This window comes from Lithobates pipiens, unplaced genomic scaffold, assembly GCF_037356315.1.
Source record: "Lithobates pipiens isolate NorthernLeopardFrog02 unplaced genomic scaffold, aLitPip1_a1.2 Scaffold_3, whole genome shotgun sequence".
Classification (NCBI taxonomy): domain Eukaryota; kingdom Metazoa; phylum Chordata; class Amphibia; order Anura; family Ranidae; genus Lithobates; species Lithobates pipiens.
In genome coordinates this window covers 158,841,665-158,857,965 of record NW_027507790.1, presented here as the reverse complement: position 1 = coordinate 158,857,965, position 16,301 = coordinate 158,841,665, and the positions used below count along the sequence as shown (strand labels likewise).

General features: G+C 41.6%; 1 protein-coding gene across 2 annotated transcripts in view; it reads left to right on the top strand.

Annotated features, from left to right (window-relative positions):
• RASA1 (RAS p21 protein activator 1) overlaps positions 1-16,301 on the top strand; it is a 159,009-nt gene that overhangs the window by 47,767 nt on the left and 94,941 nt on the right. For both annotated transcript variants that reach the window (XM_077462433.1, XM_077462435.1), the window contains exons 2-3: positions 5,291-5,443; positions 15,351-15,486. In XM_077462433.1, coding sequence (XP_077318559.1) covers positions 5,291-5,443; positions 15,351-15,486 — 289 coding nt within the window. The remainder of the gene's footprint in view (positions 1-5,290; positions 5,444-15,350; positions 15,487-16,301) is intronic.

Genomic DNA, 16,301 nt, shown 5'->3' with positions numbered 1-16,301 from the left:
CTAAGGGTTATTTATTTTGGATACATAAGAAATGTGAAACATAAGCTTTTTTTTTTCCGCTGTCGGTCATCCCATTTGCAGTATTAACTTTCACCTTCTGTCGTGGTGACCATCGCCATTCGGGATGGAAGGGATTCCCAATGTTTTAAGTGTCACTGGCTGCGTTCACATCTAAGCATCACATTTTCAAGCCTGTTTGAGCATTTTTTGGAGCAGAATGTGCATTTTTGTGGCTTTTGTCAGGCGTTAAGTGTGGAGTTGTGGAGTGCTGCTGAAAAAGGCAGAGAGCTGCTGTTTGAATAAAAAATTAGCAACAAAACACTTAAAAATTTACTCAAAAGAAATCTCATGTTGCGCTTTTCAGGCCTTTCCAGAAAAAAAACTGAAAATCTGCCTAAAAAGTAGCTTTCTTGAGCAACAGACCTTTTGCTACAAACAAGAGGATGCTCAGGTATGAACAAGGGCTATTGAAAACAATAGTTTTTTGCTTGTTGAGTGCCCTTTGAGCTTCAAGCTACAAAACGCTGAAGTATGAACAAGAACTGGATCAGAAGTAAGGAGAAATCTTCCAATACAAACATAAGTTCAGGTGAAGAAAGCCAAAGTTTTTTCTGTGCCACTCGGGAGACTTCCTTCATAGTGTATGTCTGTTGTGTCCTGGGACAGGAAGTGAGGGAAATCTATTCAATGGGACCTAGAAATCCACATAAGCATGACAGAAGTACCAACCCTTCCCTACGCTGGAAAAACAAGTTTGCTGAAGATCCACTTAAATTGTAGTTTATCCTAAACTGTTCTACTGAATTAACAGGTCCCAGATAACCACTTTAAATTATGAATGCCACTAAAGAATCAATATGTAATGTGCATTTATGGTTGCTCTCCTGCAGCAGTGTGTGTATATTTGTATCTCTATCTCTCTATACGAAATCTATGCAGCAGACCTCTACCTAAGCAATCCACTTAAAGTACCACTAAAGTCAAAACAAAAAAAAAATCCTTCCCAGTTCTTATTATAATATATCTATGCCCTTTGTTTAGCTCGAACAGCTTGAGTTAGAACTATTTTTCTTGTACAACCTAGGGCTGGGGGAAAAAATAGATTTAAATCCTGAATCGAGTTGAGAGGTCAAATCGATTTAAAATTTCAGGAAACCCAAGGCCGGACACAGCGGACTAGACCGAAGCCGCGGCCTTGCTTAAAAACCCCTGCCAGAAGCTCCTCAGGACCGGCGCGGTGTCCATCAAAAAAAGAAAAATTGCCCAGCTCTAGTACAGCATGCAGCACCAATAGTGTGGTGGCAATGATCAGCGGGCTCATAGAGCCACTGCACATGCTCCACTTCTGCTATGTAAGTAAGCCATGTCTAAACACTCCTTATTCCCTGATTACTGCAACCGAGATAGGGGGTGGTGTTAAGCTGGTTTGGGTCACATGCCCTGTGACATCGCTATTTCACTCCCTCCCTGTGGACCATGCAAAGTAGATTGGAACTGTCTGTCAAGGATCTGATCAGCCCAAAAGCATTGGCATGCGGATCAGATCCGTGACTGACAGCTTCACTCTTCTTCACCTGGTCTGAGAGGAGGGCCTGAAAAAGCAATGTCACAGGACATGTGACCCACTCCAGCTTTGCCCCACTCCCAGTTGAACTGCGGTAAGGACAAAGTCACATGACCACTCAACCACTTCCACTGAATAAAAGGGGTATTTAACCACTTCAATTCCAGGCATTTTCACCCCTTCCTGCCCAGAACAATTTTTAGTTTTCAGCGCTGTTGCACTTTGAATGACAATTGTGCGGTCATGCAACACTGTACCCAATTGAAATTTTTATGTTTTTTTTTCGCTTTTCGCACTTTTTGCTATAATATCCCAATTTTTATTTTTTGTTTTCTTCTACATGTTTGGTAAAAAAATAGCAATAAGCGTATATTGATTGGTTTGCGCAAAAATTATAGCGTCTACAAAATATGGGATAGATTTATGGCATTTTTTTTTTTTTACCAGTAATGGCAGCAATCTGCAATTTTTCTTTCGTGACTGATGTTGCGACGGACATATCGGACACTTTTGACGCATTTTATGGGACCATTCACATTTGTACAGCGATCAGTGCTATATAATTGCACTGATTACTGTGTAAATGTGACTGGCAGGGAAGAGGTTAACACTAGGGGGTGATCGAGGGGTTAATTATGTTTCCTAGGGAGTGACTATAACTGTAGGGGGCGGGGACTCACAAGGGGAGGAAACCGATCGGTGTTCCTCTGTACTGAGAACACGCCATCAGTTTCCTCTCACCTGACCGGACGTGGATATGTGTGTTTACACACACAGAACCATGGTCCTGCTGTGTTCACGGGCAATCACGGGTGCCCGGCGGACATCGCGGCTGCCGGGCACGTGCATTGGGTCCCGAGCTTTGTGGCAGGAGTGCGCCCCCTAGACGGCCGGGAAGCCGAGGACGTCATATGACGTCTGCCCAGGATGGGAGATCCCTCCTGCGGACGTCATATGACTATGGGCGGGTAATGAAGTGGTTAACTATCAATTTAAAATATAACTAAATACAAAACATTTTTACATTTTGGACAGAGTGGAGAGAGATTAGAAGGTTTTTATTGCTGTCCGTGCCCCCATTAGGAAGATTCACCCCCTCTATTTTTCATGTTTACCTTTCTCATCAAAAGTAGAAGTAAAAGAAAATTCCAAATTTTGGGTTATCCCTAGAACAGTAATAGAGGGGGAATCTTTAAATGGGACCCCAATTTCTGGTGACCTGGGGGTCCCAGGGGATATCCTGAATTTGTAGGGATTTCCTCTCACTTCCTGTTTTGACTATAGGGCAGCAAGTGAAGGTAAATCTTACCAATGGATCACAAATACACATTATACCCTCCCTTACTCCATCCGAATATATATCTCTATATCTATCTCAAGCTGTTATAAAAGGCAGAGGTGGTGCACTGTAGTGTTTGTTTTTTATTTTTTTGTTTTTCTTGTTTGTTTGTTTTTTTTTTTTTTTTTTTTTTTACGATTCCATGCATTCCTCAGATTCCATATTTTTTCCTCTGCTTGATCTGCAAAAACAGTTGCAATTGACTACTGTTTTTGTACTTTTTTTTTTATTTTTATTTTGTTTCTTAAAGCCATAAGGTGGGAATGCTCAAGTGATTTGTAAAGGTGTGTTTTTTTTGTTTTTTATAAGATTTTATTGAAAGATACCACAGACAGAGAGTAAGTTTGCAACAATAACAGAGTTTTTCGTATAAGTGAAGTAAATTCAAAGAGAGTAGTCAATTACATAACAAACACAATGCAGTGCATATGAGTTGGTAAACAGGATGTAACCTGAGCTCTGAGTTGGGAAGAGACAAGAGGGTAGCCGATTATAGTCAGTGAGCTAGAGGGAGGAGTTCAGTTTGAGAGAGTTGAGCTCATGCAGGAGCCTGTGGTTCAGAGGACTGTTGTGCTTGCGATGTAGGTAAAGTAGGCGAGGGTCCGTGGTACAAGAATGAATGCTCTTCGAGCTGTGCTTGTTCCAGTGGACTGAGTGTTGAGGCCAGAAAGAGTTCCCATCTGTGGTAGAAGCGCTTTTTAGCTTTGTCATGTGACAGATGTGTTGAGTTTGTCTATAAATAGGAGCTGTAGAAGGTCTCTTTTGACTTGAGGAATGGTTGGCTTTGAGTTGGAGATCCAGTTAGTTAGGATGGCTCTCCTAGCGAGCAGGAGGCATATCAAAGACCAGTCCTTGCCAGGAGGTGTGAGGGTAAGTGACCAGGGGAGCAGTTGGGGGTCCCAGTGCCCAAAGATAAGGAGCAGAGGATCTTTAGGTAGTTTCAGCAAAGTTATCTCGAAGATATAGGCTAGTATTTGGTCCCAGAAGGTTGAGATAAAAGAGCAGGTCCAGAAACGATGCGTCATAGAGGGCTTGGGGTGTTGGCAGAGAGGACACGTCGAAGCTGTTTTCATCTGAGGCATGGAGAGGAAGGGGATATGGGCCGGAAGGGGATATGGGCCCGATGTACAATTTTCAATTGGGTTTCGTTAGGGGCCAACTTGTAGACGGTATTAAGGCCATGTAGGATTTTGTCCACCAGGTCGACGTCCGGAAAGTCAGTTATGCATATTTTCAACCATAGCCCTCCAATCCTCTGCTGGGAATACCTGAGCTACCTCCGCCTCACAGCTCAGCATTGCCGCTGATTTGGGGGAAGTGTTGTAGTCGTTAAGGTACCTGTATCGCATGTTAATTTTTCTGTGAATTTCTATGCTGAGCATTTACTCCCTATCACATGTGAGCAGCCCATGTGACTATAGAGTCACGTGGGTATATACAATGTGATAAATGACAGGCCACTCCCTCCCTCCTCCATACCCACTAACCAGCTAAACACAATAGGGGCTGGATGTTACATGTAGATGGAGGATTCACCTCCCTCTTATTCTAAGACAAAGGGTGAAGGGGAGTGACAGCCTGTGACTGACAGAAATCCGCCCACAACATGTGATTTCCAAATAATAAAGATTTGATTTCAAGTATATATTTGTATTTTAAAACTGTTTATTGATAATATTTATTTTTACTCTGTATTCCAAAGGCTTTTTTTTTATATAAATATGTGACCAGCAGCAGAGGACTAGACGCTCCTACTGCTTATGTTTCCCTGCAGACAGGCTGGAAAAGATCTGGGTCATGTGACAGCTGTATATCAATTAGGAAAGCGGTACTAAGTGTATAACTTTAGTATTACTTTAGGTGTGTGTAGCACATTGAACAATCTTGTGATTTAAAATTTTCTTCCAGACAATTTTTGTAGGATAATTAAAAGTTTTGTGTGGCCTCAACCAATCAGATTTTAAATTATGCTTACTCATGTTACTGGACCCGTCAATCGTGATCTACCTGTTGACCACCAGCAGGTGGTAGGTAGATCGCACCCTCGGCCCTGCTGACCCTCAAGTGCTTAGTCCCCCCGAGTCACAGAGCACAGAATTGATGAGCTCAGGCGTTTTATTGCCTGAGCTCTCAAGCTGGGAAGCAGTAGGGAATGCCTCTGCTGCCTAGGATTTACTGTCGGCTTTGAAAGCGTTCGGGCAAGTTTGAGTTGGTTTTCCCCCCATATGCAGTGCTCTGGCCCTTGTCAGCCCCCTTTCCGGTTCATTCAAGGCATGGGTGACATCATGTGACAACTGACAATAGAGAATGAGGGTGCACAAGTTTGATTTATTTTTTCTGTTTTAACTTTTCAATATAAATAACATATCCCCTCTGCTTTGTTTCAGATGGTATCATGGCAAACTGGATAGAATGATTGCAGAGGAGAGACTGCATCAAGCTGGAAGGACTGGAAGCTATCTGATCAGGGAGAGTGATCGTAGGCCGGGATCTTTTGTGCTTTCCTTTCTTAGTAAAACAAATGTTGTCACACATTTTAGGTAAGTCATATATTAATCCTTAATAGACAAATGCTTTTATCATGTTTTTGGCTGCTGCTTTCTTTTTTCCATATTCAGCTGTGAAATGAATGGATAAGACCTATTTTGTTATAGAGTTTGAAGTGAGTGTAAAGTCAAATTTTTTTTTTCCCTATAAAAATAATAACCATGTTATACTTACCTACTCTGTTGCAGTGGATTGGCACAGAGCAGCCCGGATCCTCCTCTTCTCGGGTCCCTCTCCTGTGATTCTGGCCCCTCCCTCTTCACCCCCCCCCCCCCCCCCCCCCACAGCAAGCAGCTTGCTATGGGGACACCCGAGCCAAGTCACAGCTCCGTGTGTCCGTTCAGACACACAGCACCGACCTGGCTGCTCCCTCTTTCTCCCCTAATTGGCTAGCTAAAAAAAAAAAAAGATGCAAATTTTGCCTGTTTCAGGCTGTGACAGTTGCAATGGGTAATTGTATAAAACTGTAATCTCATAGTAGGTTTTCTTTTCTTTTTTCTTTTTTTTTTTTTTTTTTTTGCTTAAAGTATAACTAAAGCCAACATTCTTTGTTTTGGATAGTGGAGATTGATTAGAACATCTATCAGGTTATTGCTGTCTGTGCCCCCGTTAAGGAGATTCCCCCTCTCTATTTGTCTTGTTTACTATTATCAGTGAAAGTAAAAGAAAATTCAAAATTTTGGGTTGTCCCCAGAAAAGTAATAGAGGGGAAATCTTCCAATGGGGGTCACTAGTTCTGGTAACCTGGGGGTCCCCAAGAGATTCCCTTAGTTTGCTGGAATTTCCTCTCTTCCTTTTTGGCTATGGGACAGGAAGTGAAGGTAAATCTCCCCAATGAGACACAGATAGCAAAAATAGACCTTCAAGGGTTATCCCTCCCTTCCACCAAAATCGGGAAAAAAAGGTTTGCCTATATTTCCACTTTTAATGTCGATCTGTAAAATATATATTTTTTTCTGCAGCTGTTAAATATTTAAATGTTGTACAATAATTATTTAGGAAACTTTTTGATTATTTGAGTCAGTGTTCTGATTAACCCATTCCCTTGATGCCTGAATGCAGTTTGCAACTTTGGTGCCTGTTGGTAAAACTGTATATATCAATGTAAATTATATCTGGTTTTGTTAGACAAATTGGATCTTTATTTGGTGGTAAATGGATAGCTCCATTTTTTTTATTTCTTTTCTTTTTAAAATTTTTTAAAATTTATTTTTTTTGATTCTCATTCTCAAAAGAAAACTGACCCAAAATAGTGAAAAAAAAACAAATTTCTTTTAAGACCCCTTTCACATTGAGCCTAGGGCAGCTTTAGTTTTAGTGCCGATTTTACCGCTGTTTTAGCAGCACTCTTTCGGCCGAAGAAAGGGTTAAATGCGTCTGTGTATCGTCGGCCCTGGCATTAAACTTGATCAAGTGCAAATCTAGCTGTTTTATGTTTTGCTTTTTATATACTTTTTCTTTAATCGTACATCACGGGACACAGGGCCATAGTAATTACTATGTGGGCTATAGCCCACCTTCAGGTGCTGGACACTGGCACACCCTAAACAGGAAGTTGCCTCCCTATATAACCCTTCCCATACCGGGAGCATTTCAGATTTTTCGCCAGTGTCTAAGGTGTTAGTATCGAGTGAACATGTGCTGTGCTGTGCTGTGCTCCACTGGAGCAATCCTTGCTTTGGCTAGCTTTGTAGCTGGATCCATTCAAAGCGTCTTTTAGGCCAAATTGAATGGTGCTCAGGCCTCGTATCTGAAGAAACAAAGTTTTGCTTGTAAACCTTTTTCTTTTTAGAGAGCTGGACCCCAGGAGCCAGTACTTTTGGTATTAAGGCCATAAAGATTTACTGGCTGGGTGCTATTACAGGTCCAGAATTGTGGGTTCCCCAAGGGTCCCCAGTTCCTGAAGGTTTTTAACGGAACCCACCGTGAAGGGTAAAGATTGGGTCTGTTGGTTTTTACCACAGAAAACCCTGCGGCGGGAAAGGTAAGTGGCGTTTTCTAAGGATTTTTTTTGACATGTCTCCTTTAAAGTAAATGTTGTCATGCCTAAGTGTCACCACTGGGGGCTGTATGGAGCACGTACTTTATCATGCTTTGCTCGGAGATCACTCTGTGTCAGAAGCAGCAGACACTTTTTTTTTTTTTTTTCATCTGGCTAGCAGGCAGACCTCCAGTAAGTTTTGGGGGTTTGTTTCCTCCAGACACCCCCACCTGGGCTGAATTCTTACCCTCTTCATTTCTCCCTTATAAGCAGTCTCATAAAAACTATTTTTGAAAGAGAGGGGGGCTCGATGCAAGCTGGGGGCCGGCTTAGCACTGCATTGGCATCCTCCAACGCACGAGTGTGTTTAAAAAAAATAAATTAAAAAAAACTCCATTTGCGCTGGCTGCAAAATTGTCAGAGAGACATAAGAGCATGAGTGAGGTTTTGGTGGCACAGGCATTTCCTATTTGACACATTTACTATTTGCATCAGGCTGAGCATTAATAGCAGCGGCAGTGGCTGAGCTATTGCTCAAGCAGTGGATGCAATTTCTTCTGGTAGTACCTCTGCTTTGTGCATCGGTCTAAGGTCAGGATAGGTTTAAAAAAAAAAAAAAGAGAGAGAAAAGTTTAGTGACTTTAATTGCATCCCAGTGGGTAAAAATGCGAAAGGTTCTCTTCCATTGCTCAGGACCCTCAAACTGAGGAACTAGGGGTGGGAGAAGACGAATTCCCTCAGGGGACTGTGGTGAGGCTGACGACTCCTCTTCTGGGGTGTCAAATGCGGGAGAATGAGCTGTTTCAATCTTGAGATTGCTGGTGCAATTTCTTGCTGAATGGTCCCCTCCACATTTATGTACCCTTAACTGAGTGTTTGGGTTCTCTAAAGCCTCCTCAAGCTGTGCATGCCTTTTCCTGTCCATTCCTTGTTGGAAAAGCTTTTTTCGTATCTGAGAGGATCACCCAGATGAACATTATTTTTCCTCCTAAAAAGTTTTCACACTTTATCCTATGGTGGAGGAAATTCACTAAGTAGGGTATACCAGCAATTAACGCTGTGTTATCCCTTGTGAATAAGAGTTTGCCTTGTCGAAAATGCTCAAATGCTTAGGGAGCCAAGGGATAAAAAGTTGGAATTCCTATTAAAAAAAAAAAAAAAAAACACTTTTTTTCTCTGGCACATTGACTGCGCTGACAGTAATTGCTTAATCATTGAAAGACCAGTTTAAACAGGTGTTCAAGGTTATCCTGCTCAGCAGGCCCAGGATCTGCCAGATTTATGTTTGCAATAGTTGCTATGAGAGATTCTACCCTTCAGGCCTTGTGCCCTTCGCTAAGCATTATGCAGAAGCTCCTGGCTAGTCTTCCTTTTTGCGGTGAAACAGCTATTTATGTTTTGGATAATACATCCAAAGATATTCTAGTGGAAAAAGTACCCCTTTTGCCATTGAAGAAAAGGAGTAAATTTATTTTTTAGTTTTTAAAGCTCCTTCTGTGCCAGGGGCATCAGCCCCCAGGCAGTCACGACAGTTTTCGCCATCAGGTTCAAAAGGTAATCCTCAGGGATAACCCCAGGGATAAAAGAGGTCCTGGGTAGGAAATCTACAAGATACTGAAGCCTCCTTATGAAGAGGCACCCCTGCTCTCTATGGGGGGTATTCTTCTGCCGTTCTCAAGGATCTGGCAGGAAGAGTGTCAAGACGAATGGAGGACTTCCTCAATAGCTCCAAGGTACAAACTAGAGTTCCAAGAGTTCCCCTCTCCTCGTTTTCTCAGAATATACATTCCTAAGGATCCAGAGAAAAATAAGTCTTTCAAGCATTGGACTATCTTTTGCCAAAAAGTGATCATGGTGGCCCCCAAGTAAGAACAGAGGTTTGGTTAAAACCAAATGGACATTCTGGATCTCAAAAATCTAAATTCACTTCCTGAATATAGCCACAATTTTTTATTTATTTTTTTGCATGGAATCAATCCAATCCGTTATCTCCATCCTACAAGGAGGCAAACTTCTGGCGTCAGTCAACGTCAAAGATGCATATCTCCATATGCCCATTTCCTCACTCACTAGTAATATATCTACTTTTCAAGGTGGAAAATTTTCATTTTCAGTGTGTAGCTCTGCTTTCCGGTCTAGATACTGCACCTTGAGTGTTTACAAAGGTTCTGACCCCTCTTCTAGCCAGATTAAGGGCCCAAGGTATAATGATTATGGTTTACCTGGACGATCTGTTCTTGATAGACCAGTCAGTAGCCGTTTAGACCAAAGTTTGGTCATCACATTCAACTACCTGGAATATCTAGATTGGTTTCTCAGCCTAGGAGAAATTAAAAGCATGAAAAGGGCTAAGATACTTGGTTCTGATCATTGTTACACCCAGATAAGGGTATTCTTGCCCCAGGTAAAGATAAGCGCCATAAAGGAACTGATTTAGGTGGTCGAAGCAAGATGAATTCTTCATTCAACTTTTCATGAGGTTGTTGGGAAAGATGGTGGCTTCATTCGAGGCCATTCCTTATGCTCCGTTTCATTCGAGACTGCCGCAAAACATTATCCTATCGGCTTGGAACAAAGGGTTCAAGCTCTAGATTGCCAATGTGTCTGACTCCAGATCTTATGGCCACATCACCCTGAAAGTGTCTGATCTTGAAGACTAAGCAGGTTCGGGCCTGGTTAGCACTCGGATGGACCACCTGGAAATACCAGGTACTGTAGGCTGGGTATGCCGAGCCTTAGTTTATGGTTAATATCCAAAAATCTGCAAAGAGGAAAATACTTCCTTTAGTTACCATGGAAGTGGCCCATATCAGAAATGACCTTGCCCATTATCATACTAAAAAAACTAGGCAGAGCAATTCTGAGTTCAGTTAAGGTATTGTCTTGCCAGGATTAAATCTGTCTATGCCACAGCAGTGGCCTATATTAATAACCAAGGGAGCACAAGAAGTTGTGCAGCCTAGAGAAAGGTGAGTCATATCCTATCTTGGGCAGAAAACAATGTACTTTGCCTATCGTTGGTCTTCATTCTAGGAATAGAAAATTGGCAGACAGGCTACTTGAATCGCCAGCAGTTGTTCCCGGGATAATTGTTCCTTCACGTGATATCTTCCTGTCAATATGTCAAAGATGGAGGATCCCAGACATAGATCTGTTTACGTCCAGGTCCAACAAAGAAATAGACAACTTTGTGTCAAAAACAAAGGATCCGCTAGCATGCGGAACAGATGCTTTGCTATTTCTGTGGAATCGTTTCTCACTGATTTAGGCATTCCCTCTTATTCTGCCTGCGTCCACTACTATTTCGCAGGATCAAGCAGGAAGGGAAGTTGGTTATTCTTGTGTCCTCCAGCGGGGACAGGAAATCTCGGTATGCAGAGATCTTAAAGATGACAGCAGAGGACCTGTGGTCCCTACTGCCGCGGCCAGACCTTCTTTCGCAAGGTCCGGTATTCCATCCTACTTTATAAGATAAATATAAAAAGGGAAAACACTGCGCTATAGTTTATGAAAAGATGGCCACAACGGCCACAACAGCAGCCAACACCAAAAACAAACAAAGTTCAACAGATAAAATAATAAAAATAGTGTAGCGCTTCAATAATAAGTGTAATCAACACAAATTATATAAAAATAGTAATAGCAAAACAGAAATCGCACAGAACCAAATGCCTAGAAATAAAAGTCCAACTTAAGGCACTCATTCAACTATGTTGATGGCGTAGGGGTGACCAAACCGTCACATAGAAGGAAAATGGTGTACTGGACGAATGTGTTCATGCGGGTAAACTTGATTGTAAGCATCAAAATGAAAAGTGGATAAATACTTCTTACCGGAGCAGTTGGACTCACACAGTCATATGACGGTAGAGTCTAGAAGGCTTGGGGTCACACTCTGGGACCAAAGACTGTAAGGAGAGAGGTCAGTTGAGCTGGTGGAGGAGATCCAGGCGGTTGTAGGCTCAATGGTGGATCCTTTCAGATGAAACATCAAAGGTCAAGGTAATCAAGCTCAGACGCAGCCCGTTGTACCAATACTCCAGCCTCCCCCGAATGGGGAGGGGGGTGTTTGTGAAGTTTTACACCAAAGCAATGGAGAGAAGAAAAAAGAAAAAAAGGCTCCACATGGTGCGGGTCAAACAATATAAAAACGTTGGTTTATTAAAGTCAAAAGGTAATAAATGACTTGGTGATCACATAAAAAACAAAATGAACTAAAAGCAATGTGGGGTACCAACAGCTCGCCCGACGCGTTTCGACATATGTGTCTTCAACTGGGGCATCAGTTGAAGACACATATGTCGAAACGCGTCGGGCGAGCTGTTGGTACCCCACATTGCTTTTAGTTCATTTTGTTTTTTATGTGATCACCAAGTCATTTATTACCTTTTGACTTTAATAAACCAACGTTTTTATATTGTTTGACCCGCACCATGTGGAGCCTTTTTTTCTTTTTTCTTCTCTCCATTGCTTTGGTGTAAAACTTCACAAACACCCCCCTCCCCATTCGGGGGAGGCTGGAGTATTGGTACAACGGGCTGCGTCTGAGCTTGATTACCTTGACCTTTGATGTTTCATCTGAAAGGATCCACCATTGAGCCTACAACCGCCTGGATCTCCTCCACCAGCTCAACTGACCTCTCTCCTTACAGTCTTTGGTCCCAGAGTGTGACCCCAAGCCTTCTAGACTCTACCGTCATATGACTGTGTGAGTCCAACTGCTCCGGTAAGAAGTATTTATCCACTTTTCATTTTGATGCTTACAATCAAGTTTACCCGCATGAACACATTCGTCCAGTACACCATTTTCCTTCTATGTGACGGTTTGGTCACCCCTACGCCATCAACATAGTTGAATGAGTGCCTTAAGTTGGACTTTTATTTCTAGGCATTTGGTTCTGTGCGATTTCTGTTTTGCTATTACTATTTTTATATAATTTGTGTTGATTACACTTATTATTGAAGCGCTACACTATTTTTATTATTTTACTTTATAAGATAAATTTAACAGTTTGGCTATTGAGACCCACACGCTGAAGAAACATGGGCTATCAGGTTCAGTGGTTTCCATCTTGGTTAATGCAAGGGAGCCGGCCTCCATAATTGTATATTATGGAGTCTGGGAAGCATATGTCTCCTGGTGTGAAATCAGAGGTTGCACCCCAGGAAATAAGTCAAAGGTAGAATCCTTGACTTTCTGCAGATGGGATGAGAAATAAAGCTGGCCTTGAATGCTTTCTAAGGACAGGTCTTGGACTTATTGGTATTATTTCAATGACCACTTGCTTCGCTTTCTTTGGTTCGTAACTTTATTCCCCGGTTAGGTCACCCCTGAATCCTTGAGACTTGAATTTAGTTTTTGGCGGCATTACAAAACAGCCTTTTTTTTTTTTTTTGGACCAATACAACATATTCCCTTGGTCCTTTTTTTGACAAGGAAACTATTTTTTCTGGTAACCATATCTGCTGCAAGAAGGGTTTCAAAATTGACTGCTTTTTCTTGTAAAGAGCCATACTATTATTGTTGACAAGAATAAGGTAGTATGGCGTCCCCAGCCTAACTTTTTACTGACGGTAATATCAGGTTTTCATCTAAACCAGAATATTGTTCTATCTTAATTTTTTTCCAGAACCCTGTTCTATGGAAGAAAAATCACTACATTCTCTTGATGTGGTGAGAGCAGTCTACTTAGAGACTACTGCTCAGAATCAGAAAATAGTTTTGTTCATATTGCCTGAAGGTCCTGAAAGAGGACAGGCAGCATGGGAATCTACTATTCTAAATGGATTTGACAAGTAATCGTTCTAGCTGATGGTTTAAAGAGGAAGTAAACCTTGATGGGTTTACTTCCTCTTTGCCTCCCTGCAACGGTAAAGCATAATGGGCAACTGTCGCCGTTAGCAGCGGCATGCTGAGTGTGCCTGCACACCGCTGTCTACGGCGCATGCGTCGTAGACAGCGGTGCCTGTCTTTTTGCAAATATCTACTAAACCTTGTAGGTTTAGGTGATATTTCATGGTCCTACAGGTAAGCCTTAATCTAGGCTTACCTGTAGGTGAAAGTGGTCTGTAAGGGTTTACAACCACTTTAAACAGGTAGTTTTCTACCCTCTCAAATCAAAACACACTCCTCTAGGGCTGTTAGTGCTTCGTGGGCAGTGCATCACCAAGCCTCCATGGCTCAAAGGCCGCAACTTGGTCTTCAATCCATACATTTACGAGATTCTATCACGTGGATGTAAAAATACATGAGGATGTTGTCTTTGGGCACAGTGTACTGCTGGCAGCAGTATAAGTCCTCTGATCTCATGGTGCCCTACTTTTTGTTTTGTCTCCCTCCCCTCAGTTGGCATTGCTCTGGGACATCCCACACAGTAATTACTATGGTTCTGTGCCCCGTGATGTACAATTAAAGAAAATAGGATTTTTATAACAGCTTACCTATAAAATCCTTTTCTTTTGAAGTACATCTTTCTAGTATACACGTGTATTGCTTTGCTACAAAACTGAGATGCTCCCAGTATGGGAGGGGGTTATATAGGGAGGCAACTTCCTGTTTAGGGTGTGCCAGTGTCCAGCACCTGAAGGTGGGCTATAGCCCACATAGTAATTACTTTTGCTCTGTGTCCCGTGATGTACGATTAAAGAAAAAGTATATAAAAAGCCAAACATAAAACAGCTAGATTTGCACTTGATCAAGTTTAATGCCAGGGCCGACGATACACGGCACATTTAAACCTTTCTTCAGCCGAAAGAGTGCTGCTAAAACAGCGGTAAAATTGGCACTAAAACTAATGCTGCCCTAGGCTCAATGTGAAAGGGGTCTTAAAAGAAATTTGTTTCTTTTTCACTATTTTGGGTCAATTTTTCTTTTGAGAATCAAAAAAATAAAAGAAATAAAAAAAAAAAAATGGAGCTATGGTGGACTATAAGCCACATGGTAATTATTTATTGCTCTGTGTCCCAAGATGTACTTCAAAAGAAAAGGATTTTACAGGTAAGCCGTTATAAAAATCCTATTTTCTACTTCTCTGGGGAAAATTACAAATAAAACTGGAGCAGCCAGAGTCTGAAGAATCTATGCATGGCAACCAATTAGTTTTAGCTTGTTCAGTTGAGCTTTGAAAACGAAAGCTAGAAGTTGGTTGCCATGCATAGCTGCTCCAGTCCCTCTAGTAATTCCCTTCATTGTATAATTCAGAGAAGAAAGCCAATACATGGGTGGGTTTCACAAAGCTATCACTGTGGTAACCTATCACAGCAATTGTGATTGGGTACAGTCATCCTGATCATTAGTATGTTACAGATGTGTCTGTAACTGCTTGGTCTCCCTGCTGGGGACATGCATAGAGTGGCACATATATTGTGCCTCAGAAGAAGGTCAACTACTGTTATCCATAATCAACAGGTTAAATAAAAACGCTACATGTATATCTCTGGGATTTGCTTCTTTTGCTTTTTTTTTTTTTTTAACTTTCTAAAGGAAGAGTGTTTCCTTTTGCTATATAGGGCTTGATGTATGAAAACCGTGCTGATGTTGTCCATAGCAACCAGTCGACTTGCAGAATGTGTTGGTGCTACAGGCTATATGTAACCCATTTACCTAATTTTGCTAGATTTCCTGAGAAAAAAGTTTCACTTATGCAAGCCAATTCACTAAAATGTCATCACTGGTGTAGCTCTTAGTTGCCATAGTGACTAGCTCTACCAATCTAGGTCCAGAGAGATCTTACTTTTTAAAAAAAAGTTAAACAGAAGGAAATTATGTAAATATTGTGCCGCCTGCTTAAAGAATGCAGTTTTTTGTCAGTGGTGGATGCAGTTTAATACTTTAGCATTAGGTGCATGGTTATGCCGGATAAGGAAGAGCATATTCCCAAATATATTTAATTTACTTTTACTTTTTTATTTATTTTTAGGATTATAGCAATGTGTGGTGACTTCTACATTGGAGGCAGACGGTTTTCTTCACTTTCAGATCTTATAGGATATTACAGTCATGTGTCCTGTTTATTGAAAGAAGAGAAGCTCTTGTTTCCTGTGGCACCACCAGAGGTAAGTGCAGTGTATACCCATTTTCCACAAATGCTGCTACTGATTTCCTGAACAAATGTCACAGTATACAGCATTTATAACAAAATGCATTGCTAGTGACTATGGATTTAGAATATCTGTATAGTAACATCCTTAACAAAAATGGGAATCATCCTCACTGAACGGTGCTCATACACTGCTCATCCTAGTTATACAAATGCATAACTTTCCAACTCTTAGGGCCCCTTTACAAACAAAGGGGTAGCTGCTGCACAGTAAACCAGTTTACGATGTGACATTTGTCCGTTCTAGCTTCAGTGAACCAGCTGTAGCGGCAGTGTGGTATGTGTGATTCAGCGCATCACACAGCTACCTTTTTGTTTGAAGAAAAAACAATTTGAAGTGAACAAAAGACACTTCATGTCGATGTACAGCAGCGCATTGCGATCCTGTCCAGTGCACTAAAATCCAACATTTTAGATCATTGCTGTGCACCTCCGGGCTACTTTGCAGTGTGAATAGGACAGACAGAAAACAACGCTCGTCATTGCACTAGTGTAAATGGCCCCTTGATGACATTTACTTTAGTTTGGGAAGTAAGATGGGGGGTAAAATTTGGTAACTTGTTGAAGGCAGACTTGGAATACAGATACCTTAACATTGTACACCATATAATCCTTTCCTGTCCATTGAGGGACACTGGAGATCTTTTATGTTATTCACTTTGCCTGTCTTTGATCTTATGGCTGATTGGTGTGTATTCACCTCAGTAAAATTGCTGAACGCCACAGTATTCTCACTGCACCCCTCGGCATACAGTAAACAAACTGTCCAAT